Here is a 27985-nt window from a genome sequence, read left to right as displayed (position 1 = left end):
ATACACATCTAACACATATATGTATATATATATATATATATACACACACACATATATATAAAGATCAAAGGGTAATTTTAACAAAAATCTTAAATTCTAATATACTTTCCTTCCTTTACACTCTCTCCCATCTTTCTGTATTCTCTACTGCTGTTCCTTTTGCATACTCTTATGTATATATATATATATATATACACACACACATAAAACACATATATACATTATTTAATACATATAGAGTTTGAGAAGTAGATAAAATATATAGTTTAAGAAAAAAATTTCCAGTACTTGAGAACTGCTGTAGGTGAGCCGATTGGATGTCTTAGGCACAGAATAGACGTAATTGCCCAACCAAACAACCCACAAAGGGATGTGAATTTTTTTGCAAACCTGGATCAAAGTAGTAAAATATTGTTATCACTGATGAATCAATTCCTCCATGAAATTATTACAAATGTGTTATACATTTAAATACTAGAGATATTAAAAGACAACAAAGTAAGAAAAGATAGAGATTTTTAAGAAATATTTTATTTCTATTTTATGTGTATGAATATATTGCCTACATGCATGTAAGTGGACCTGTGTCATGCAATGGTCGAGGAGGTCAGAAGAGGATGTTGGATCCCCTGGAACTGGAATTAAGGATGGTTGTTAGCCACCATGTGGGTGCTGGGAATCGAACCTGGGTCTTCTGCAAGAGCAGCCAGTGCTCTTAATCACTGAACCATCTCCCCAGTCCCAAAAGTAGATATTTTTTAAAAGATATATAATAAATGGTTATGATATCAAGACAATAATAATAATAATAAAATAATAAATGTCCATCCACATCAGTAACCACGAACCACATGTTCATATGCAAGGTGAGCTCACACATGAATTTCTGGGAGTTTTCTGACTCAGAACACCATATTCAAAAGGCAGATGATTACAAATCAAGAAACATACAATTTCATAATGACTTTTTAAAAAATTATAAATGCCTCCTGCCTCATTCTCCTAGGATCAAAGGTTTTGTTGGGCAGAATTTGCTGAGGAGCAGTGAAATTCTGTGAGATACTCTTTGTAAAACAGTATTATGAGATTTAAACCACCACTTTTTATTCAACCTGGGGACCAAACACTGGGTCTGGGTCCTCCTTCAAAGCATTAGCATTTAATGAAGACCTTGGAGGGTTATATTGGATGGGCTCCTATATCATTAAACCTTTCCTATCTGTGTTAAGGAATGAGAAATGGGGATTTAGCTGTGGGTGGTAATGAACGCCTTTAATCCCAGCATTAGGGAGGCAGAGGCAGGTGGAGCTCTGTGAGTTCAAGGCCAGCCTGGTCTACATAATGAGTTCTAGGCCAGCTGGGGCTACAAGGAGACCCTGTCTCAAAAAGACAGAAAGAGAAGAAGAGAGAGAGAAAAAGAAAGAAAGAAAGCAGGAAGGCAGGAAAGAAAGAAGGAAAGAAGAAAAAGAAAGAAAGAGAGAGAGAGAGAGAGAGAGAGAGAGAGAGAGAGAGAGAATGGGGATTTGAACAATGGTTGATTGAACAGATTAGAGAAAAATATACAGGGTTGTTTATGACACTTTGTTTATGACACTTTAGTCCCAAGTCACTGAGATTTCTTAAAAAACAGGTTTGTCAGTTCTGGCTGCAGTGGTATAGTCCACTTGATTGCTTTTTGTTTAACATATCTGGTCCTTGTATTTGCTTTCTATTGGAGTGTAACAAATCACCCCAAGATGTAGCAGCTTAGAGCACACAGGCTTCAATGTATGTCATGGTTTCTGAGGATCAGGAACCAAGGTGCAGCTCAGCAGGGAGTCCTGGACTCCAGGCCTCTTGAGTTTGTAGTCAAGTTGCTAGCTTGGCTGCAGTCTCACCTGATGGCGCCATTGAAGCAAGAGCTTTTCCAAGCTCCACTGTGTGGTTGATGGCAGTCTTTAGTTCTTCCAGGACTGTGAGACTGAGGATTGTTGGCCAGAGGCCTTCCTCTGTTGATTTCCTCAGTACAAAAGGGTGGGATGGGGAGCCATATCGTTTTCCTAACCAGATCACAGAAGGGCCATTCCACTGCTTAGGCTGTTTTCTTTACAACAGAGGAGAGTAGTGAGAAGAAGAGCTCATCGGCCCCCATCTTGCTGGCTTTTTGCCAAGTTGGTTGACCTCATACCTCACTGTTCTCTCTATTCTCTATCTTCTATAACCCCCAGTCTCAGGAAATAACCTGGATTCAAGTTCCTTAAGAAAACAGAGGATAACATTATCTTTTATCTTCATGCCATTCTTGTGCTGAGCAAGGTGGAACAGGATGGTACAAGAGTTCATCACACTATTAAGAACGGTGCATAGGTAAAAAAAAAAAAAAAAGAGGGGGGAACTGGAGAGATGGCGCAGTGGTTAAGAGCACTGACAGCTCTTGCAGAGGACCTAGGTTCAGTTCCCAGTACCTACATGGTCACTTAACACCTGTCTGCAGTTCCAGGGGATCCGATGCCCTCTTCTGGCCTCCACAGGCATGGCATGCATGTGGTGCACCTACATACATGCAGGGAAAAGACACACATAAAATAAAAAAAGAATGATGCCTAATTTAAAACTTATGAATTGTTTATTTCTAGAGTTTTCCATTTAATACTGTCAAACTGTGGTTGACCATAGGTAACTGAGATGACAAGAAAATTTAGATAAAGGGGTTCATTGTACTACTTGTATTAGATGAAACCCAAATGAGATTTTTTTTTGTTTTTCTTTTATTTTTACTTTTTATTTATTATAGTATGTGTTTGTGCAAGTGCATGCATGTACACACATGCACATACATACATGATGTATGTGTGGATGAGTGTGCCACAGCACGAGCATGGAGGTCAGAGGACAGCTTGGTGGAGCTGGTTCTCCCCTTCCACCTTTATGTGGGGTCTGGGGATCAACCTCAGGTCACCAGGACTACATGGCAATTCCCTGTACCCATGGAGCCATCTCATGGATCCCGTTCTTGTTTCAGATGGGGTCTCGAACTCGCAATCTTTCTGCCTCAGCTTCCCAAGTGCTGGAATGGTGCGTGCACACAACAGTGACTTAGGAAATTTACTCAGCAAATACTTCCTCTAAACTGTGGAATAGTTGTTTACTTGAGGATTCTGTTTGGGTATCTCAGAGGGACCTCAAATTAAATTCCTGAAATAGAACTGGTTTTGCCCCTCCCTCTCTGACTTATTTCCCTCAAGAATTCCCCACCTCCACAGTGGAGTCAACAGCCTCTTTATTTACTCAAGTTTAAATGTCTGGGTTTTCCTCTTCCCCCACCCCCCATTCCAGCTTATGTCCTGTAATTTTCCTGTCCGTTTCCCCCCTGTCTTCTCTCCTCTGTCACCTGGTTCATGGCTGTGCTTCCTGTTTTTATACTGTGTACAACAGTCAATTAAATAGCTCAAAATAATGTGTTGAGACTATATTTTGCCTAGTAAAACTCTTCAGCTTTTCAGAGCCATCCCTTTATCTTCTGGAAATCTCATGTGTTTCCAGGCTCATGTCTTCTGTCTGTCTTTCCAAGCTCAGACCATTCCATTGGCCCACACTTACTGTGTCAGCCCTGTTAGCTTCCAGTATTTCTTAAGCAAGGCGATTCTCCCTGGGCCTTTGCACATGCTATTCCTTCAGTTTAGAAATGCCCTCCCCCACTTCCTCCCTGCAGTGACTAGATAATGCATTTACCCTCAAATTATTAGTTTCAGATTTATTTATTGTGTTTAGTTATGGTCCCATTAGACTGTAAGCTGCTTAAGAACAGAAGCCAAGCTTGCTTTGTTCACAGTGGTAAACCCAGCCCCAAGCACTTATCAAGGTACTTATTAGAATAAACAGAAAGGGGCTGGAGAGATGGCTCTGCAGTTAAGAACACTGGATGTTCTTGCAGAAGACCTGGGTTCGAATGCCAGCACCCACATGGCAGCTAACAACTGTATGTAACTCCAGTCCCAGGGGATCCGACAGCCTCTTCTGACCAATGCAGGCATTGCACGACACGAGGGCACTTACCTACATGCAGGCAATACACGCACACACATAAAAATAATAAATAATTTTTTTAAGTTTAAAAAAATAAAAAAATAAAAGCAGACAATCTCCAGTTGTGCTCCAAGTCTCAACTGAAATCTACCTCCCTCACAACCATACCAGCCCATGAAATTTTCCGAGATTTCTTTAGGCCCACCTATAGAGTCCCTCTGCTCCGCATGGTCTATGAATGCTATACGCCTTCCCCTGTCACAGCTGCCGCTTGTACTGGACGCCTTGCACTCCCGTTTACAGATCATACCCTCAGGGAGGACATAGTGGCTGTTTCTTCATCAGCTCAACCTAAGCCTTCTCTATGGTGTCTGGTGATGTTCAGAGACTGCCTATGTAAGGCCCTCCCCTCAGCTCTGGGGTGGGAAGATGAAAGCAGTTCTTTTCCTGGCTCAGGCACAGAACCTGGTTCCCTAGCTGCTCTGCCAGCCACCTCTCCCTGGGCCCTGTAGTAACTGAAACCACATTGAAGCCTCTCTGGGAATGGCTTTGAGGAAGTGCCCATTGAGGCCTTGGGATTTTACTGAGGGAAATATAGTAGAAAAGACCGTGGCAGTCTTGCAAAGAATGTTCATTGAGTTCCTTTGCTCCAGTATAAGAGAAATGTGACACAGGACAAAGGTAATTACAGCAATATGCTTACTGTACTTTCCTGTACTTGAGAGTGATAACATGTTAATTTTATTAGCCAAATACAAAATACAGATAGCTTTTTCTTTCCCCTCAGTTCCCAGCTAATGGCATGGACAGATCTCAGTCTTTGCTTGGTAGGGAGCGCCTTGTGACAGCAGCCCCGTCCTACTGGCATTGCTTGGAGGGGGGGTGGAGACAGGTGTGCGTGAGCATTTAAAGGGCATGTGAAGGAATCTGCTCCACATGCCAAGAGATTCAGTTCTGGAGAGGGACGTGAAGGAAAATCATGAGAACAAGTGTCCTATTCACATACTAGGAAAATAAATGTTTTACTAATCCTTAAATAACATTTTACTCTGTGGTGTTTTGGCAAATTTTAGTTTTATTTCTGTAGGAAAGTCCCATTTTTAGAAGTGTGATTTGTACACATTTAGGAAGTAGAAGTCTCTATCACCCCATGCTCGTGTCTGCATAGAAGGAGAGCAATAGCATTTAATAGTCCTGGCATCATTGTTAGGTTTAGCAGATAATTTTGTATTTGTTATCACTGGCTGTGGTTTAGTTGAGCTATAGATGTACTTTCTTTTCTATGTTTTGGTGTTGTCTTTTCATAAAGAAATAAAATTTTGTAATTAAGGAGGTATCTTGTATGCTCTCTTTCTCCACCCAAGGACTTACCCAAGAAAATTTCATCATTGAACAAATATTTATTTAGCACCTTACTGTGTGCCAGGCACTGTGCAGAGTGCTGGGATTACAACAGAACCTACAGTCTGGACTTGTGGCTAGGTGGAAATGGGAGGGGCAGATTCTTACCTGCAAAGATCAGACTGAATGTCTGGGGAGTAAATGAGAAGCTGACTACTTTCGCCTGTGCTGCCTGCCCTAGTTCACTTGTTAATAGAGCAAACTGTACGAGCCTCCATATACAGATTGGAACAATAATACCAAATAAAAGTCAAATAGTGGTTTCTGATTATTAATGGAGTATACATATGAGTCTTATTGGAGTAGATCCAACATATGGACTATATTTATCCAAGTATAAGACAAAATTAACATACACTCATCAATTGGAGTAAAGGGTGTCAGGCCTCAGATGGTTATTAGAGAAACCATACAAATAAAATGAAAACTTTAGATGGTCAAATCCTGTATGTGGGAAAGTTGGCTCTTGGAAGCCTCTTTTTCCCTGAAGACCTGACTCCACTCCTTCCACTTCATGTGGGTGTGAAAACCTCACTTCCACTCCTCTGCCTTTCAGCTTTTAAGCTGCATCATCTCCCTGTCTTAAGTTGGTGCTATGCTTTTTGTTGACATCATTAAATACGGTATCTGAAACCCGTAAGGACAAAGACCACCTATGGTATGTGCCAATATTTCTGCTCCTTTTGTTCTTCCTTCCTGAAGCTCCTGGATGATTTTCATCATTTCCTTTCACTTGTGGAACTTCCTTTATTCATTCTTTAAGGATCAGTCTACTTGCAACAAACATCACGAGAGTTTGTTTGTCTGAGAATGACTAACCCAAAGGAGTTGAAAACCTGAACACACACAAAAATCTGCAGGTGGATGTTTACAGCAGCTCTGTTCCTAATTGTTAAAACCCAGAAGGGACCAAAGTGACCTTCAGAAAGTGAGCAGATAGAGGAAGTGTGATCCATCCAAATAGTAAACAGTTATTATTCAGTACGAACAAGAAATGAGACACTGAAGAAACCCAAGTACATCTTACTAAGAACGGCCTGAAAAGCCCGAGTAGTTTGTCATTCCAACTCTATACCATTCTGAAAAAGGCAAAATTATAAAGACAGTAAAAAGGTAAGAAGTTTCCAGGGACAGGGGAAGGAGGGAACGGGTGGGTAGAGTACAGAACGTTTTAGGGGAACAAAACCATTAAATATGAGACTATTTAGATATGTGTCAATACACTTTGTATGTGCATCACCAAGAATGAGCTTTAATATGAACTACAGATTTTATGTAATAATGATTGTCAATGGAGGTACATCAGTTGCAACAAATGTACCATTCTGTGTGATGGTGTGTCCTGGAATGCATGAGGGAATATACTATATGGGGAAATTACTATGCCTTTCAGTTTTATTGTAAACCTAAAACTGTCTGAAAAAGGTTTTTGTTTTTATAAAAGACAGCAGATTGACAGCAACACAGAAATCAAGCAGATGTAGGAATTATCTCACATCATCCAAATCATCAAGGATTTTTAACTGGCTGTCACAAAATGAAAATGCTTGACTTGTCAACTGCAACTTCAAGACAAATGAAAAGTGAGGACCTTGGCAACAAAATACTTTTGCCTTTTCTATTGATATATATGTGGCAGAGGAAAACAAAACTTGCTAACGGTGTGAATTGCGGAGGATAAAAATCAAGAGGACAGGAACTTCAGAGATCAGTAGAATCCATCCAATCTGATAAAGATGGAGAAAATGGAGGGCAGAATCAGTCAAACTTAGGGACCCATGGAGCAATAACAAAAGAAGTGTCACGTCCCAGAATGAACGGAGAGCCCCCTTCCTCCCCCCTCTCTTTCTCTCTTTCTCTTTCTCTCCTTCCTTCCTCCTTTCCTTTCTGTCTCATGTAGCCCAGGCTGGTCTTGAACTCTCTATGGACCTAAGGCTGACCTTGAACTTCTGATCCTTCTACCTCCACCTCCTGAATGCAGGGTTACAGGCTTGCACAACCATGCCAGGTTTATGTCGTGATAGGGACTGAATCCAGGGCTTTGTGCAATGCTAGGCTAGCATTCTACCAAATAAGTTGCATCTCTCAGTCTCCTCTTTTTTTCCTCTCCTCCCCTCCCCTCCCCTCCTTATGCTCTCTCTTTCCTCCTTCCTTCCCTCCCTCCCTCCCTTTCCTTCCTTCTTTCTTTTTTCTTGAGACAGAGTCTGACTGTATAGTCCAGGCTAGCCTTAAATTTGTGATCTTTCTGCCTCAGCTGGGATTACAGATATATGCCATTATACCCAGCTTCCCTCCATATGTTTTAACACATACATATTTAGGGAGCTGAGACAATCCTAAACAAAATAAACTCAAAGAAGTGCACCCAAAGATGTGAACTTCTGAAAACTGAAGAACAAAGTAAAGATCTTGAATGGAGACAGGGAGAAAGAACACATTACTTGCAAGAAAAAACAGCAACAGATTTTCATCTGCAACCAGCAAGAAGAGGCACAGCACAGCACGCTTCAAGCATGGAAAGAGAAAAAACCATCAGCTTCCAAGTCTACCTCAAGTGAAACTCTCCATAAATGTGCTGGGTAGTGTTTTTTTTTATTATTATTAAATTTTTTTGTGCTTTTGTAATTTCATATATTTCTTAATCAAATTTAGCCCCTCTCCCCATCCATGCCTCCCCCATCCCCTCCACTGGACCTCATGTATTCTACCATTTTAATTATCAACTTGATACAACCTAGAATCACCTGAACAGGGGATCTCAATTGTGAGATTACCTAGATCAGATTGGCCTATAGGCATATCTTTGGAGAGATTATCTTGGTTGTTAATTGGTATAGAAGGACCTAGCTCACTGTAGGTGGCTCCATTGTGTAGGCTGGACTCTGAACTGTATAAGAATGAAGAAAACACTGAACAGAAGCAACAAACAGACTCCATGGAGGGGACATAACTAGCTGCTTAAATTTCCCCCCTTAACTTCCCTGAAGTAATGGACTGTAATCTGGAATTGTAAGCTAAATAAGACTTTTCACTCCTAAAGTTGCTTTGGTCATGGTATTTTATCACAGCAACAGAAATGAAACCAGGATGGTAAGGAATGACAGAAAAAGAAAGTGTAGTCACCTGTTACTATCCTAGTGGGACTGGCTCTAGGGCCCCTCATAAGTCCAAATCCTCAGATGTTCACATTTTGTTATGGGCAAGAAGCAACTCAATAAGGGAAAGATTTATTTTGGCTCATGGTTTGAGGGATATGGTCCTTTTTGGAGGTGGCTCATGGTTTGAGGGATATGGTCCATTATGGAGGAGAGGGTTGAGACTCCTCACCTCCTCACATCTCAATTGAAAGGAAGCAGAAAGGCGGGATGCCTGGCACTCCTCCTTTTTCTCTTTTCATTCAGTTTAGGGTAGGGTTCTGTTCCATCCCATGGGATGGTACCACTCACCTTCAGGATGACTCTTCCCTCCTCAGTGAATCCCCTCTGCAAACACCCTCCCTGACAGGCCCAGAGGTGTGTCTCTAGGAGATTCTGAATCCAGATACCCTGACAATAAAGACTAACTAACCCTTACAACTCACTTATACAAAATGGCATACTGTTGTTTTATCACTTGTGTACCACCCCATGCCTGCTTTAAATTACTTATAGGTTTATGCAGATAATGTGAATGCTGTGTGAATATTTGTTACATGTATTGTTTAGTGGGGAATAATGACAAGGAAAATATGTACATGTTTAGCGCAGATGAGATATTATTGTTTTTATTATATTTTCAATATTTGGTTGGCTGAATCTGAGGATGCAAAAACTGCAGATATGAAGTCCCACTGTAATTCTCAAAGGAAAACCAACAATTTGTTGCAAGCAGACCAGCCCTTAAAGAACAGTTGGAGGAAGACCTTCAAGCTGAAAGGAAATAATAAAAGAGAGGATCTTAGAAAAACAGGAGGGAAAAAATAGAAGGAGCAGGAAGATGGTACATACCGTGGGCCACACATTTCCTCATGGATTTTAGAAATTCTATTTGATGATGACAATGAAATTATAATGTTGTGATATTTATAACATTACATGCATGAGAATGCAATAATGAAACTGAAAAATAGGAGGGTAAAGGCAACTAAATGGAAATGTGGTTCTCATTCCTCATTTAAAGGAAAAGTGTTAATACCAATAAGCTATAAGAAGACCTTATGTACAGGTTTGTAAAGAGAGAAACCACGGGGCTGGAGAGATAGCTCAGACAGCACTTGCTGCTCTTGCAGAGGACCCAGGTTTGATTCCCAGCACCCACATGGTGGCTAACAACCTTTCGTTACTCCAGTTACAGAGGAATTCAACACCTTCTTCTGACTCTGTGAGCATTGCATGACATGGGTACCCTTTCATATATATAGGCAATACACTCATATACATAAAAATAAAAATTAAAAATAAATAAATAAAAGAGAAATAACTATAAAACCTGTACAAAAAGATATCTCAAAACTGCTATTAATTAAGCTGGGTGTGGTGACAATGCCATCTCAGCATTCAGGGGACTGAGGCAGGAGGATCATGAGTTCGAGGCCAGCCTGGGCTACAGGGAAAGACCTCAAACAAACCAATGATATATAAATTAATCAATGTGGAATCTTATTTGTTTTTTAAAAATTAATTTACTATTTTATTTTATGTGTTTGAGTGTTTTGCCTTCTTGCATGTAAGCGCACCTATACATGCAGTACCTGCAGGCCAGAAGAGGGCATCAGATCCCCTGGAACTGGAGTTACAGATGGTTGTTAGCTGCCATGTGGATGCTGGGAACTGAACTCAGGTCCTTGGCAAGAGCAGCCAGGGCTCTTAACTCTTAACTGCTTATCCATCTCTTCAGCCCTATTTAAAAAAATATTTTTTGACAGTATCATATTTGTATATAATGCACTGTGATCACATTAACCACCCTCCAGCTCTCTTATCCCCCTGTCACTCCCACCTACACTTTTCATCTTTTCAAGGTGGAAGCTTAGAAAAACAAAATTCTACTAACCCATAGAAGAACATGAAAAATTGACCTAAACTTGACACACTGAGGTAACCCCATAATCTAAAGTTAAAAATTATCTGAGTGGAAAGTTGACAGTGACGGACTTGAAACCATGGATAAAGAGCAGCAGACTGGGAAACAGGAAGCTAGGCTTTAGAGTAGTGACAGATAATATAAATCAGTAAATGACACATCAAGTAAAAATGGAGTGATACAGTCCACCTATGATTAATCTAACTGGAATAAATGTATGCGTTATTTTCTTTTTTAATTATTTTTATTGTATGTGTATGTGCATATTGCCTGCATGTAGGGAAGTGCATCTGTGTTGTGCAATGTCTGTGGAGGTCAGGAGAGGGCGTCAGATTCCCCGGAACTGGAGTTACAGATGATTGTTAGCTACCATGTGCTCTTAACCACTAAGCCATCTCCGCAGCCCCTAGGTACACATTATTTTCTACAGCAAAGGAAGTAGCTAAACCTATTGTGTCCTCGGATTAAAGCCATAGGAAAACTTTTTTGAAAGCCTTTATCTGGGTTTGGTAGTTAATCCCAACACTTGAAAGGCTGAGGCAGAAGTACTACCTGGGCTATATAGTCAGTTCAGACCAGCCAGTGCCACAGAGTAAGATCCTGTCTCAAAAGAAGAAGAAAGGGCTGGAGAGATGGCTCAGAGATTAAGAGTACTGGCTGTTCTTGCAGAGGACCCAGGTTTGATTCTCAGCACCCACATGGTGGCTAACAACAGTCTGTAACTCCAGTTTCAGGGGAATCTGATGCCCTCTTCTGTCCTCTGTGGGCATTGTACTACATGGTTGCACCTACCTACATGCAGGCAATACACTCATACACACAAAATAAAAATAATAAATAATTTTTTTAAAAAAGAAAAAGAGGAGGAAAAGAAAACCTAACAAAACAGAAAACAACTGAATATACAAAAATTCCATTTATTCTGGCATAAATATGACCTTGCAAAATTTACACACATAGTGTGGAGCGTTCCTGTAGAGGTCACACCCGTTTCTGCTGTGATTAATACACTCATACACACAAAATAAAAATAATAAATAATTTTTTTAAAAAAGAAAAAGAGGAGGAAAAGAAAACCTAACAAAACAGAAAACAACTGAATATACAAAAATTCCATTTATTCTGGCATAAATATGACCTTGCAAAATTTACACACATAGTGTGGAGCGTTCCTGTAGAGGTCACACCCGTTTCTGCTGTGATTCTAACTGTATCATCTTACGCTATGATAACACATTTATCACATTCAGTGAATGCTATGGACATGTTACTATTAACTATATCCTTTATTTCCATCAGCTTTTTCTTAATGTCTGTTTTGTGTATCTATGTTGCACCATCTCATTTTAAAAGCTGAAGCTTTCACCAGGGTGTCCATGGTCCTTCTGTCTTGTTCGTAGTTCCTACTCTCAGTAACGTTGTGATAGAATTTCCTGCTGCTGTTTCTTCTAATGTCCCTGCTGTATCCTCATAGGCCTTCTTGCTCTTTCTTTCTGAAGCTCAATAGGCATGTCCCTGCCACAGGGCCTTTGCTCAGACTGCTTCCACTGCCTGAAAGTTCTTTCTCTAAATTATCCTCCTGGCTGGTTCCAGTTAGCCTTCCAGATGGTCACTCAGTGCTGCTTTCTTCGTGTAGCCTTTTCTGACCATCCACTGTTCTCCACAGCACGTATCATCCAAATAAATATGTACTTGTTTTATCTTGTTGTTGAAACCAAATATCACAAGTTTAGTGGTTCAAAGCATCATGCACTCCCTTCTCACAGTTCTGAGGGTGGCAATTCTGACTCTTGTGACCGTTTTCTCTGTGGAGAGGTCCTGTAGGCAGAAGATAGGGGGTTGCTGCCCAGGCCTCTTTTTTCTATCGGCTTTGACTGAGGCTCATTTAGGTTGTTGAAATATTTGGAAATTAAGACTGGGTTTGCTGTTTACTTGATGCCTGTCAGCTGTGGCCTCTGCATTCCTTATAGCTTGTTGCCTCCTCACCTTCAAAGCCAGTAAGACTGGTCAAGGCTCTCTTGGGTTGTGCCTCTCTGCTGACTTCTCCTTGTAAGGACTCTTGTGACTATACTGGGCCCCTGTGGATAATCCAGGACTAGCTTTATCTTTAGGTCACCTGTTCAGCAACTTTAATTCTGTCTTTAAAATTGCCATTGTACAAGGTCCTGTTTTCATAGGCTTATGTAATTCCTGGGGCAAAATCCCAGGCGTGATCCTCTACACAATTTCTTATTTTTTCCATTCCTCCATCTAGATTGTAGGAGAGCAGGGGTCTCTGACTGTCTGAGGTCTCCAAATTTAGGACACTGCCCACCACATGGTAGGCATTTATATCCTTGTTAAATGAATGAGTGACTGAGTAGATAGGCTGGATGAACACTCTGGCCCTTCTCCTTTCAAAACTGAAAGTCATAGCTGATATTTATTAATTTTTAGATTTTTCTTTGAAATAGCGTCTCAGTAGGTAGCTCGGGCTTGTTCGGAGCTCAAGACCCTCCTGCCTCAGCTCCCCCAGTGCTGGGATTATAGGTGTGCATCCCCACATCCTGAATTGCTTTCACTGTACCCTGAATTGCTTTCATTGTAACCTGATTTTACTCAGTGTGGTCTTCCTCTGGCCCCACATGTAACTGGTTATGGCTCTGTTATGTGAGGATTGGTATTACCAGATGACATATTTTCAAGTGGCCTGACAATAGATCCAGAGATGCATCTGGGACAGAGGGTCACAGAATGCCATGAAACCCAGAGGCCAGAAGGTCAGGGAGTCTCCTGCTCTACCCAACCAAACAAGTTTCCCATGCTTTCTCAGAACAAACCTCTTCCAGGATGGCATCATCTTGCTCAGCAACAACAAAAAGTGATTTCATCTATGCAGGTCAACTAGGTGGTGAAAAATTCAGAAATGACTTAATTGGGATACTTTGTTGTTTAATATTATGTGGCTAATTTGAGTCCTAGCATCATGAGAGCTAAGGGTGTGTCAAAAGGTGGAAACCCACACAAGTAACAGATTTGCTATTTGGGTTACAGTGTGGAAAAAAAAAAACCCTCTGGAAACAGATTTATGTATTAGTTTTTCACTTTGCCACCAGATGTCCTCCATGAGTAGGAAAATATGATGGCCTGAATGACATTTTGAAGTGTGAATGCCCAGCATTTTTGAATAGACAGTGAGGGGAGAAGGTGAGGGAATATACATGTGACCACAGACTTTTGGATGAGACACGTATTTTGGAGTTCGCCTTACAGGTGTAGCTTTCAGAAGCAATATTTATTTAACACTCAAATGTTCATTTCTTGTGCTCTGCAAACATTTACTTAACATAGTTCCTTTTTGCTTAATCCCAGACTGGTATTTTTAAAATATGAGCAAATTCTTATATTTTGGAATTAATGTTAAACTACTCCAACCTTGTGCTAATTATAATGATGAAAGCTTAGTATTTCAAGCGAGCATCTCAAGGATTCAAGGAGGGCAGAACTCAGGCTTTTAAGCACCACAGCCTCATAGTTTATAGGACTTTCATGTTTAATTCTAAAAGCAACAACTTAGAGCTTTAGGAAAGTCAGTTGAATGGGACCAATGTATGATTTAATACAAAATTAAAGACTGCACTTGTGGTGTGTCGCATACAAGATAGTTCACAAGGACGTACTGAGTACAGAGCATTTAACATATTAAATTAATAAGCAGTATTTTTCAAAACAAATTATTGAGTCAAGTGTGTTATAAATGTGTAACCTTCCAGAATATATGAGGAAAAAAGAGACTCATTTTTAGGATTTTGCTGTGTGAGTGCCTTAAAGAGCATGTGGGTACAGGATTCCCACCCTGTCCCTAGGATCACTGAAGGCATGGAACAAATCTGTCTGTGCTTTACGGTGAGGATTCTTCACTTCTTCATGAAGTGGGGCATGGGTGGGACAGGCAACCTATTTCCAGAAACTGAGGCCATCTGCATGAAATGTCAGCCAAGCAACCAGATGTTTGCTATGGGTTGGCTTCTACGTCTGGCTTCTTGAGTGAATTCCTCTTTCCCCCCAGATGTTTGAGAGATGCATACAGAGAACTTAATGAAGCTTGTCCTGGCTTATGGAGGAAGGGGGTGGTAATATTTTGGTGTCCTGCAGGGGGCGAAGTGACCTTTGATTTTCCACTTGCCTTCACACTTGACAGTGAATGAAGCCTCTCTGCTCTTCTCCCTTCTACTCCATTCTATGCATCCTCTTGAATCACATATGAACTCTGTCTAAACCGCCAATATGTGACCTCGGGGCCACATTGGGGTTTCTGGTGGGAGGGGTCAGAAAAGCTGGGAGTGGATGAGTTCCATTTGACATAGAGAAGCTGTGATCCCAGTTTTGAGGCCATTGAACTCTTAGAATTGTACCCTCTTTGCCGCTACTTTTGGACCGCAGGGAACCCAAGTGCTTGCCTGCACGTTTCCTGTAAATATGACACTCGACAAAAGTTGAGAGCACATGATAGGTATGTGACCCTCAGTAGGACATCTCTGTCCTTGTGACCACTGTGACTCTGTGTCTATTTTCAGGCTTCCACTGGCTCTTAATGAAAAGGTATGTCTTCAGGCTCACCCCCGAAAGCACCCTAAACACAGGCCTTATTCTCATACTGTTCAATAGGCGATAGGAACCGAATCTGTCTTGGTAGGGGTGGGGAGCTCATGACACCTGCTGAGGAGTTTAGGCCATGATGCTTTGCTGTTATTTCAGACTCAAATCACATGGGTCACTCAAAACTGGGGCCAGTAGTGAAATCCCAGGTACCTGTTCTTCACTAGGCTTATCTCCATAGAGGCATCTGAAATGGCACAGCCCTATGGTGTGTTGGAGGGTCCTCACGGTATTTTTGTTTGTTTTGTTTTGCAGTTTTTCAATGTTTTCTTCAGTGCCTTTATAACTTGGAGTTGCTTTTATTCCCACGTGTGTCACCAAAAGTCTTATAAAAAAGGTGTGGCTGAGTTTGTGTAAGGAGGAGACCCTTGGCAGGAAGCCTACATGTTTCTGTGATTTCAGGTCTTCTGAGTGAAGCTTGTGGCTTCTTGGTCAGCACAGCAATGGTTTTATGCTTGTGCCATGTCCCAGATAAAAGGAATGGGGAAATGCTGAAGGGTTTTGAATTCTCAGGGGCCTGGTTTCCCAGATCAAATATCACTGACACAAATGCCCAGGACCATGTGAACTAAGACTGCCAAACCAGCAAATTGAAGTTGTCATTTTCTAATCCTTATGCTCTCACCAGGTAAAAGGATCTAATGCTCAAGGTGGATTTGCTTCTAAGAGCCACCAATGAGTGGGCATTCGGGTAATGGACAGGGAAATGAACTTTTGTCTTTATTCACAAATGGTGATGCTGATAGTGGCTCTATCTTGTCTAAGGTTCATGGAAACCTGTTTTTCAGGGTCCTGCTTATTATCCTGACCATTTAGGTACGTGCCAGGCCTCTACCTTAACTGTAATTATCCTTACCACCCTCTTCTCTCCACATTTGCCCTGCACCACATAAATTATATTGTATTTCAATACGTTAAATCATGATGTCAACTGACAAGCTGCAGCGAGAGATTAACAAGAATTCATGGATGGTTTTCCTGGTAATATTTGCAATATTGGACTCTCATTTGAGTACCAGTTTAAGAAGCCAAATGCAGCCCAAATGAAGAGGTAAGTCAAAATGCTGGACTGGAAACCTTTGGGATTCTGATCTGATCTGATCTCTGCAGCCAGTGTGAACAGCTTCCTCGCAGGTGAGTCTTAACTTACCAGTAGCAACCTTTGAAAGCCACGTGTCCGCTAACCGCTTACATTTCGTCAATAAGAGAAACTACCGAGGGAAGGAGAAAACTGTCATTTTTTTCCCCCTTAATTAAGCCAGTATGGAGTCAATAGCTGTGTTTACTTTCACTTAACACAACTTTGACGTGGTAGTAACAGAAAAAGATTTAGACTGGAGCCTTGATCAGATCTTTCTTCCTAGCAATGACTTCTTTGCCTCCCAGCAACTTCTGGTGCCTCCAAGAATTTTCTGGGCTAAAAAACCCTACGCTCTGCAGAGGCGACGCCTCTGGGGAGGGGAGGGTGAAAGAAGGAGGCGGATCTAAGTAAATAGCATGCAAGAATCGAATTTCCATTGGCTGCCAGGCTGTCGGTTACTGAGGAGGGCGGGGCGTCGCGGAGGCTGGAGTGCGGTACCTGAGCGAGACGCGCAGCAGAAAGCCCACGTTGGCCGCAGCCGGGAGCGCAGCTCGCAGAGGCGGGAGACTGCGAATTCCGGAGAGGACGTCGCAGCTACCGCTCGGCGCCGCGGTCCGGATTCCCTGCCATCCCCTCCGGCCGCAGGGTCCCCGGGGCGCCCGAGCGAGCGGGGAACGGAAAGCGAGAGTCGGGCCGCCCCCGCCCGAGGAGGCGCGCGGAGGTCCGGAGCCGGAGCGGCGGTGCCCGGGGGGCTCAGGGGCGCGGAGTTTCTAGGCGAGGAGGAAGTTACGGCTGGCGGAGAAGACTGGCATTTCAGGACGCGCGGCCGCCACAGCCCGGGCCCAGTGGCGCGGTCAACTTCACGCGTGTCCCGAGAAGCTGGGAGGGGCGTGTGCGGGGATGATGCCCGGCGTCGCCTCCAGCTCCTGAGCGGCGCTCCCGCGGTCCTCTCCAGTCCCAGCATCCCGCTTGGGCGCCGGGGAGCAGCACGTGTGCGGACACCGAGTGACCGCGCGGTGACCCGCCCCGGGACGCCGGTTGCAGCGCTGTCCTGCCTCGGACTCACCTGGTGTGGGGCTCCCTTCGCCTCCCCTCCCGCCTGCGCGACTGGGGGCGCAGCGGACGACCATGAGAGATAAGGACTGAGAACCAGGAAGGGGAAGCGAGCCCGCCGAGAGGTGGCGGGGGCTGTCCACGCCAAGGGCCACAGCGGCCGCGCTCCGGCCTCGCTCCGCCGCTCCACGCCTCGCGGGGGCAGCCCGGCCGGCCGGCGATGCCCGGGCTGGGGCGCAGGGCGCAGTGGCTGTGCTGGTGGTGGGGGCTGCTGTGCAGCTGCGGGCCCCCGCCGCTCCGGTACCCCCTGCCTGTGGCCGCGGCCGCCGCCGGGGGGCAGCTGCCGGGAGGCGGCGGGAACCCGGTTGGCGCGGAGCAGCCGCCGCCGCAGTCTTCGGGCTTCCTCTACCGGCGGCTCAAGACGCACGAGAAGCGGGAGATGCAGAAGGAGATCCTGTCGGTGCTGGGACTCCCGCATCGGCCGCGACCCCTGCACGGCCTCCAGCTGCCGCAGACCCCGGTACTCCCGCAGCAGCAGACAGCCCGCGAGGAGCCCCCTCCGGGGCGGCTGAAGTCCGCGCCGCTCTTCATGCTGGATCTCTACAACGCCCTGTCCAACGACGATGAAGAGGATGGAGTGTCCGACGGGGACAGGCGGCAGCCTGGGCCCCACGGAGGGGTCAGCTCGCCCCAGCTCCGGCAGCCGTCTCCGGGAACCGCACACCCCCTGAACCGAAAGAGCCTTTTGGCCCCGGGACCCGGCGGCGCATCCCCACTGACCAGCGCGCAGGACAGCGCCTTCCTCAACGACGCCGACATGGTCATGAGCTTTGTGAACCTAGGTAAGGATCCGGGGTAGCGTCCCATGCAGTCTCCTGGGTTCAGGGTGTGGGGAGCGATGGAGGAGTGCGCTAGGCAGGGATGCGGAAACAACTTGCGCTCCTGCCACCTGCGCAGCGGTGGGCAACAAGTGCGCTCGCTGCTGAGGGCGCAGGCTGGGCGGGCTGGGGAGCGCCGGGGTACCCAGACCCGCAGAGCGCTGCCCGCGGCGGGTGTGTCTTCACCCCTGGCTTGGAGCACGCTCTCGGTATTTTCATTCCTGTCCAGCTCCGGCCACGTTCACTCGATTCTGTCCCGAGTGTGGCCATCCTAGGAAGGGTAGAGCCCCTCAACACTCTTTCCCTTCTGAACTGTCTTCTTTGGCTCCTTGGACACAGGGAGTGCCAGTTACCCACCGTGATGGCTTCCAGGGAATTCGACAGTAGTTGAGAACTTTGAGAACCTGATGTGGGTGTTGTAAGAAAACTCAAATGGTATTAGGGGAAAAGGGCTTTGGTGGCTGAGAAAGATCCCAAAAGGACCAGGGAGGGTACGCCAGTCCCAACCAAATTTTAGTGCTTGTGCCTGTGTAGGGCGAGATCCCAGAGCAATTGGGCTAATCCACTCAGTTGCCCGCGCCCTCATGCCCTTGAGCATTGTCCCAAAAGGCTGACCCTTTAAGCAATTCTGCCCAAGCTGCTGGGGCAGAGAAAGGGTGTAGGGTATGGGCCGGGGTTGGCCGCTGAGCTCCACTGAATCCGTTGCCAGGCAACAGAATGGAAAATCGAGGGCGGCTAAATTGGGCTCTGCCACAAATGTTCTGTGGCAAACTCGGACAGAGTCACATCTCCTTCCCCTCCAACCCCCCTGTTTTCTCATCTGTAAGCGGAGAAGTGTAGAAGGAAGTGTCTGCGATTCGCGCTATTCTTCATTCATAAGCTGACTCAGTTTAGCATAGACCAGACACTAAGAGAGGCAGGTCCCCAGCTACTAGACCTGGTGCTCTAGTAGCCACGCCCGGAGTGGATGCAGCCGCTCGTGGGGTGGGTCTCCGCGGACTTCCTGTGCCCGTAGAGACTTTTGGTTGAGTCCAGGCCCCAGGCTGGGCTAGCGTGCTCTTGCCAAAGCAGCCCAGAGATCTCCAAGACCAGTCCGAGATGCCCGTCATTTTAAAGGCACAATTTACAGGAATGATAGTAGTGTAAAGTATCTGGGTTATTTCTCTGCCAGTGTATCTATGATTCTCAGCTCCGCTGAGATGGAGGGGGGTGTGCAGAGGGAAAACGAACTGAGGGTAGGAATCAGGCAACACAGGAGGGTGTGGAGGCAGAAAGACTGGCATCCAAGCAGAGCTGAAATCCTGGGAACTTCACGAAACAGAATCTCACAGGGAGTGGAGGCTCAGGGCCAGTCAATCTGGCTACTTGCTCTGCCAGGGGATCTGATTGGATAAGAATTTTCACAATCTATTGGAATCAAATTCAAGGTTGAACCACCCGAAGCATTCTAAGGAAACTATCTTTTGCAGTCAATAAAGTTTGGTGGTGGTGGGAGGGGAAGACCAAGGCTGTTCCTTATTCTAACTTGTCTACCTCCTTTGATTTAATAAATTCCATCCATTGTTCTCTCCCTCCATAGTCCCCCAAGTTTCCTGACTGCTTTAGTAGACATGTTTTATTGCCTTTGGGTGGTAGGTAGCCTTAAGGTAAAGTAGCTTCCTCCACAGAGATTTGTTACAGTTCTTGGGAAAGCACCGTGGGTCTCAGCCCTGTCCGTACTCAGCATCACTTCCGGTATATAAAGGACTAAGGATCCATGCTAGGGCTGCTTCTCACCCAGACCGCAGACATCTCAGAATCTTGTGGGTGGGCTTAGGGAACTTTTCTTTTCAAAGTTTCTTACTGTTTTTGTTTTTGTTTGTTTGTTTTTGTTGTAATGTGCTGTCCTGATGAAGCGGGCCTCTGGCACAAAAGATCCTGATGTCTGAAGGAAACCATTAATTCATCCCAGTAAGAGATGAGAAACCAGGCCCAGTAGAATAACCAGGGCCTGTTAAGAATCCAGATGCCCTCCCTGGCGGTGTTCCATTTCAGTTCAGAATGTGGAGATTCCAGGCAGAGCTCAGTATTTTTTCAAGCCCCACCCCCATGATTCCAGGGTTTGGAAACTATTGTTTTAAATGGTAATTGAAATTTCAAGAGCTGGCCTGAGGTAAATTTGTAAAATATGATGATGCTTGTTTTGTGTAGTGACGTCCACATTCCCCTTTCCTTGAACACAGCTTCTGCACCTACTGTCTGAAGCTACTTGGCAAGCAATTTTGTTCAGGTAATGGCTTAACAGAACATCTCCCTAGGGATCTTTCCATCCCCCTCTTTTCTTCTTTACCCTCCCCCCTTCTCCCTCCTTCCCTTCCATTCCTTCCTTCTTTCCTTTTTGAGATAGGCTTATGCTATGTAGCCCAAGCAATGCGAACTTGAAATCTTCCTACCTCAACCTCTCAAGTACTGGAATTAAAGGTGCACATTACCACGCCTGACTTGATTTTTTATAAAGGGTATTTAAAGATTGAAAAGTTCCAAGGGAACACACCAGCAGTGCATGCAGTCCTAGAGACATGCTGACATGAAATCGAAAGATACTTGGGGGGCAGTAACTCTGTCCCAAGCCCCTTATAGCTCATGGTGGGCTTTCTACAGTTTACAGCTTCTGTAGGTCCAGTTCTGGACTCCATATGGGTAAAGGGGAAAATGAAAAACAACCTCTTCTAGGTAAGTAGAATGCAAGCTGCATGCCATGCCACCTGCCAGTCAAGCAGTTCTATTAAGCTCAATTCATTTAGCAGTGGGAAAGACAGATTTCACAGTGAGAGGCTAGAATGTGATAAAAATCTGATAACCATGGCTGTGAACTTAAGAAAGAGAGTTCATTTGAAGAAAGCAATTATACAGCAATGTGAATTCTCTAAGGATGTTGGAAGAATTCCACAGCTTTCCTAATTGGTGTCAAAGTCATGTTAACTGGTATATCCCATGACTCATCTCTTAAAGGACCTACAGAAAGATAAGTCTTACATTGCTGTGCTTGAACATCTCCTGGGCTGTTACACAGTGGAAGGGTAAGGGAAAGTGTTGCATCTTTGTAAGCATGCTTCTTCCCTGGGACTAGAGGAATAATTTGCTCATGAAATACATTTGAAACACCCTGAGTTCTGTCAGCCAGCCCAACTATCAGGAAGTATGAATCAACAGGATGAATCTCTCATAGCCCAAACAGAGTCATTTGACCAGTTCATTGTTGATGATGTTGACTGTTTAAAACCCTGTCTGAGGGAACAGCCTGGGACTTGAAGGGCCACCTGCCTGCTGCCAATGAGGCTGGTTTGCAGGGTGCCCAGGTGAGTCTGTGAACGTGCATCAAACCAGGGCTACAGATGCCGTTTGGTATTTGTTTGCTACTGTTAGAAATGTCTTGGCAGCCTAGTAAGCAAGCCTGTCAAGTTGGTGACCTTGGAGAAATAGCCTGAAATACCCTTCAGGTCTTAGGTTAAAAATCCACCCGTCTAGAGACACCTTCTAACTCCTCTCTCTTCTCCCCTTCATCATCAGAGTATCCTGCCCTCTTCCTTCCTTGTGCTGATCACATGGAGTTTTTTTTTTTTAATTTTTTTTTTTTTTTTTTTTTTTGCTTACTCATTGTACATTGTACTGTCTAGGATGTTGGCCTCCGGAGGCTGATAGCACACTAATCCACATGTAACCTAGTATAATGTTGAGCATACAGAAGCACTCAAAAGACTGCATTGATGAAAATATAAACAATAACCCACATTTAAAATTCCCACTAATCTGCAAGCTCAGATTCTTTGGAAATGGTGTGCCTGACTTTTATTTAGTAAAATGTTTGAGGCTGTTTAGAACATTGACTGAGGTATTTCATCTAAGTCACAATGCTTTATTAATAGACTTTTTTTGAGAGACAGGGTCTCCCTGTAGTCCCAGCTTGTTTGGAAGTCACTATTGTAGACCAGGCTCTCCTTGATTTCATGGAGACCCACCTGCTTTGGTTTCCTGAGTGCTGAGATTACAGACATGCACCATCACACCTAGCCAATAGAGCTCTTTTTAAACCAGTTATCCACAGACACATTAATTGGTACTACCGTTACATGTGAGAGTAGAAAATAAATTCCTTTAAATCTCTGCACTTCAGACTTACTTATATTGAATTAATAAGGTGTTGATTTCTAGATGCTAGGATTAAATGAAGTAAAAACTCAAAATATACTCAGAAAAGGAATCAGTAAGTGTTAGTACAAGAAACAAGAAACGTATTGTACTGAAAATACTGGCAACCTCCTCAACAAAATTACCCTTGGGAAACATAAATTAGTTGAAAGATGGAATACTCCCTACTAGTATTTGTAACCAGAGACACTCTTCTGTCTTTCTCTCATAAACAGAGGATCAGTATTATGATTTTTCATTGGCTCTGCCTGTATTTATGAAGATTTTTTGTTAGCAGAAAATAAATCCATGACTGTAAGTTACTGCTAGCAAAAGTGGCTCAGAGAATTCGAAAGAGTGTGGTCCCAAGAAATGGTAGATGTTCTAAAGAGCTTTAAATGTGAAATTCAGTGGTATTTCAACAAAAAGCTGGACATAGTGTTCTTCAATTGAGATCAAAGGGCGAGCAGATACCATTGTTTAGCCCTCTGATGGTGTTTCCTCTGGTTGTCCTTCTAAGAATGGGTATAAATCCTTTTTTAAATGTGCTGAATCATGCTTAGTTCCTCCCTAGGAGCTTGCCTCTGATTAGTTTGAAAGAGGTCTTTCCTGGGGCTGTGAAAGTCTGTGTAAGTGAAAACAATGTTCAGCATTTTGTTCAAAAGTCATGATTACTTTATATATCTGGGTGTCTGTGGACAAGAGTCCAGTGGCTTTATATGTTGGATTTCACTTTCTGGTGCTGGAACTAGAACCCAGGGCCTGACATATGCCAAGCCCACACTGCCACTGCGCTATATACCCATTTTCAAAATAATATTTTGCATGAATATGGGTGGGGGGCTGTGAATGCCTGCTATTACAGATGGTATGCAAGCTTCCATAGATAACTGCTTGACCTGATTTGCCTCACCCGGGGTCTACAGAAGCTGAGCTAGGATAGTGTAGAGGGCCATTTCTTGGAGGAGTCACCTGTTAACTTTGTCACAAATCAGTCTGCCACTGTTTCCTAGTCTACATCAGAAAATTAATCTGGGGAATGCCTATTGTATAATGTGGTATGAAGCGGTATTTTAATCAGGCAATTGTGTTTCTGATTAGAAGCTTTCCTGAATATCTGGTTTAAAGGAGTAAAACTCAATACAGGAGTTAAAATCTCTAACTTATTAGTAGTCAGTTTACAAGGGCCCATGCATGGAAACAGCTGTTAGATATTAACTCTCCGCCCTCCAGAGGCCGCAGTCCAGCCCAACCACGTGCCCGAAATGAACCCAGCCTCTCTGGTCACAGGCTGTCACCCAGGAGCTGACAAGGAGAAAGCCTGTTGTCTCTAAGCCCCAGTGCATTCTGTTGTCCTTAATTCTGTTTCCATCATGACGGCTGACTTCCTTCCTTCCTTCCTTCCTTCCTTCCTTCCTTCCTTCCTTCCTTCCTTCTCTTTAATTCATCTGAAATTCATTTTTAGATGAGGAGGAAAAAAATCTAATTTTTTAAAAATCTTTTTGAGACAGGGACTCCCCTGAAGCCCCAGATGGCCTGGCCTGGAACTCGCTATGTAGACCAGGTTGGCCTCAATCTTACAGAGATCTGCCTGCCTCTGCCTTCTGAGTGCTGGGATTAAAGGTGTGCACCACCATCACACTCAGCTAGTTGAGTTCATTTGTGTCTAGTCATCAAACCCCTTAGCCTCTCGTCAACACTCATTTGTGCTCCATCTCTTGTTCACAAGAAATTTATCATCCAGAAAACAAATGCTGTCTTACCTACAATATGAGAAAATACTGATGGCTGTATAAGAAGGAAAGCTGCCACTAGTAAAACTAGTTTTAGTAAAAACTAGTTACTTAATAGTGCCATCAAACTCTCAAGGGTTTGACTATGTCAGAAATTCTCAGGACCTGAGTTCCTGCGTTGTTTGTTATCAAAATTAGAAATCAACAATATGTTTTTTAAAACCTTATTTATTTAGTGCTTTTGCTTGTTTGTTTTTGAGAAAGGGTCTCAACTATGGATCCCAGCCTGGTCTCAAACTCACAACCCTCCTGCGTCTGCCTTCCAGTTGCTGGAATTACAGATGTTCACTACCTCACCTATATAACAATTCATAGTTGGTCACTGGAATCTGTGGATTTTTAAGTTAGCAGTGTTTTGAAGATGTTATTCTTTACTTTTTTTTTTTTAATTTGAAACCATGTGAGCTTGGATTGGTAAACATCCACAAAGTGGATTTTCTGAGGAAATATAGGCCCTGAAACAGATGATTGGTTTTGGGTTTATTGATTAACCTAATTTGGGATTACTGGTAAACTCATGTTATCTACAGAATCTTGAGCTTGAAAAGTTCTTGCATATCATCTGACCTCCTGTGCTTGCAGTTGGATTTGCTAGATTTATTCAGTACCATTTCCTCTGTACTACGCTGCTACATCTCAAGGTTAAGGGGAAATCCCCAGACCAAAAAAGCTGTCCTAGTGCGTTGGAACAGGGCTGTCTCTGACTTGACTGGGAAATGACAAAGCCTTCAGGAGCACTCTATGGGCTAAGAGGTGAGGAGGCTTAAATCTTCTGGAATTTTCTGGATTTTTTCAGGGCCAGTAGCATTTTTTTTCCCTAGAACTCTGCTTTTAGAAAAGAAAATGCTAAGTATATCTATAAATATCCTCTTCTTTAGTGTGCCGAAGGACTGTTGACCCCAAAGAATTGTTTTCTGCTAGAAACTGAGTTGAAGAAAACCATGTTGTGCTGAGCAGCATTGTTTGCTGATATGCACAGGACTGTCTTCCTGCCCCTTCCCAGCACCACTAGTCCTCCTATGCATCCAAATGGAAATGCTATCTAAATTACATCATGTCATTCTTTGATAGCTCCCCATGGTCTTGTTATCTCAAACACACTCCAGGTGACTGGGTTGAAGAATCTCCTTTACAGAGTGAGGCTGTTGGTTCTGGGAGGAAGAGCCTTCCTGACTTTCAAGATTGTCAGCACATACCCTTGATGACTGATCCTGCCAGGTAGCTTGGGATTGGCCAAGGCTTCAACTGCCCTTGCTCCCCAATGCTGATTTTATGTTCAGATTTTTTTCTCATCATCAGGGCTGTGTGTGGGAGGGGGAGAGTGCATTCAGGGCAGCGGGGACAGTGACCCTGGGGGACCCACTCTGAGTGGACCTTTGATATCCACCTTGTTCCTGATTATCACACTCACCACTTGCCCTTTCACCTTGTCCAGAATGTGACTTCCAGACTGAAACATCTGCGCTTGTTGATTGTTGTTCCTGTGTTTACAGTTTTGTTGGTTTCCTGTTCATGAACATGGGCTGGAACAAAATTCTGACTTGTGTCTCAACTGAGGAGGAGCTTACCCTAATCACTGATGTGAGCTGTCTGTGTGGATGAGGTCAGGGGATATTTTTATCATCAGCATTGCTTTCTCTCTGAGACCAGTTATTTTCCCTCTTTTTATTTTTAATGGTTAAAAAAACCCTATTTTTATTTCATATATATGAGCATTTTGCCTGCATGTGAGTGCACCCTTGTGTGCAATGCCTGTGGAGGCCAAAAGAGGGTGTTCTATTCCCTGGAGCTGGAATCATGGGCAGTTGTTAGACACCATGTGGGTGCTAGGAATCGAACACAGGTCCTCTGCAAGAGTAGCCAGTGCTCTTAACTGCTGAGCCATTTTCCAGCTTCTCCTCTCCTTTCTGTGAATTACATTTAAATTATCCCAAAGGTTCAGCTTTTTCAAATACAAAATGAAGGACTGAACGTTTTTACTTGATTTTATTTTTCTCCAGATTTTATTTGTACTTTCCCATATCAGAATAAGTTAACAGCACAGGGAGTACATTAAAAAAAATAGTGTAGTTGTTAGTTTCATAACAAAATTGAGGAGAAAGCTCAGAAATTTCCTGTGTAGCCCTTGTCCTGTCACATGTGCACATCTCTCCATGCGCATCCCCCATCAGATTGGTCCATTTGTTATCACTGATGAACATACAATGACACAGCTTTGTTGCCCAGCACCTACCGCTTGTAGTTGGCTTCATTCCTGTAGTGTGCAAATGTATAGTGACATGTACCCACCACCATAGAGTCATACAGAATGGTTTATTACCCTGAAAATCCTCTGGAAAAGCTGTCGATGTAATGGGAAAAAAGACAAATGTATAAATAGATACAAATTCAAAATATGTAGCTTTGAGGAAAGAGTAATAAAATACCTTTGTTGGATGCTACTTTGTGTCTGCACTTTCACTGGAGTGGTGTATAAAAAATAATTTTGATTGTCTATGGCAACATGAGGACTTATTTTATAGTGATTTTACATGTTGGCTACAAATCTATCAGGAATCTCTTTTTTCTTTTCTTTTTTTAAAGTCTAGGAGCTAAATTTTTCCCCTCCACATGCTTTCACTGAGGTGTCTGTCACCATAGTATCTAGACAATCCCTCAGGCAGAGACATGAGTGATTAAATTTCTCCTTGGCTTGTGTTCTGTTTGATCCATGCTCGGCAGGAATAAAATAAAGAGGCCTGAAGAAAGAGTAAGAGTTATTGGAATTTTATGCTTGTAAATTATTGAAATTGGGGGTGGGTGTTAGGGGAGGACTTAAATATTTTCCTTTTTTTCCTGAAAACTTATATTAAAATTTAATGTTCTAATATAAGAAATTGAGAACCTAGAGGTGAGATCAGGGAAATCTCACAGGCTACTTTAAGAGAGACTATTTAGATTCTAGTAAATCTAAATTAATTGAGACTCTGTAAATCCACAGGACTTTATAAATAATATATAGAGTAGGCTCTTTTGCCTTTAACTGTTTTCTATGAAAAAGAACTATACATACTACTGGCAAGTAAATAAAATGTAACAACATAAAGAGTGTGGTGGTAACTCGAAAGAGCACTCCTAAATTCGTAGCTAGCAGTTCATCGGATGTGTTGGGAGTTTATGAACATTATTTCATGAATGTTGTACAGGTAAGCTATGTCAGATACCTACCATAATAGGGTGTTTTTCTCATTGAATTATAGCTAAACTGCCCACCTCTTATCTGCCATTTTACCTCCTACCTGCCAGAGGAAACTTCTTGAAGTGACGATGAGTTTGGAGCTATAGCAGTATGACTAGACTGGAGAAATTCAAGGTTCTCCATAACATGTGGTTTAGGATGTGTTAGCTTGTAGGATAGATGTTTAATTGTGCAAAAAGAGAAATAATACTGAAGAACAGAGCAAAATATTATGGGGGTGGGATTGTAAGGTGTTAGGTAGCTTTAGTGGCCTATGGGAGGAAGTAGCTTCCTGCCCGTGCGTGGAATACCACTCCATGACCTGTCAAGCTGTTAAGTCCTCCCACGGCTGTGCCACCACCTCTTGCATTAAACCCCCTCTGATGGAAACACTTGTTTTTCCTGGATGGTCCCTGTGATGGTCAATTCAATTGTGGTAACAAAATACTTTAGATAAACAACTTAAAAAAAGGAAAGATTTCTTTTTAGTTCATAATTTCTGAAGTTTCATCCTATAGTTACTTGATTGTGTTGTTTTTGGGTCTGTGACCAGGAAGAACATTACAGCCAGGAGAGAGTGCTAAGAGCAGTCACTTACCTTCTAGTATTAAGGAAATGAGTGAGGGGGGAAGGGAGAGTCTGGGGATAAAACACACCCTTCAAAGGCATACCCCCAGACCTACTTCCTCCA

At 43.5% G+C, this 27985-nt stretch overlaps 1 protein-coding gene across 1 annotated transcript in view; it reads left to right on the top strand.

Annotated features, from left to right (window-relative positions):
* The first annotated feature begins 17268 nt into the window (after positions 1-17268).
* Bmp6 (bone morphogenetic protein 6) overlaps positions 17269-27985 on the top strand; it is a 180290-nt gene continuing 169573 nt past the window's right edge. Inside the window, exon 1 of the mRNA XM_008831637.3 lies at positions 17269-18081. Within this exon, the coding sequence (XP_008829859.1) occupies positions 17460-18081 (622 nt within the window). The 5' untranslated portion in view covers positions 17269-17459. The remainder of the gene's footprint in view (positions 18082-27985) is intronic.

The sequence above is a fragment of the Nannospalax galili genome, unplaced genomic scaffold (assembly GCF_000622305.1).
Source record: "Nannospalax galili isolate Female #2095 unplaced genomic scaffold, S.galili_v1.0 scaffold72, whole genome shotgun sequence".
Classification (NCBI taxonomy): Eukaryota; Metazoa; Chordata; class Mammalia; order Rodentia; family Spalacidae; genus Nannospalax; species Nannospalax galili.
This window is presented reverse-complemented; position numbering and strand designations above follow the sequence as displayed.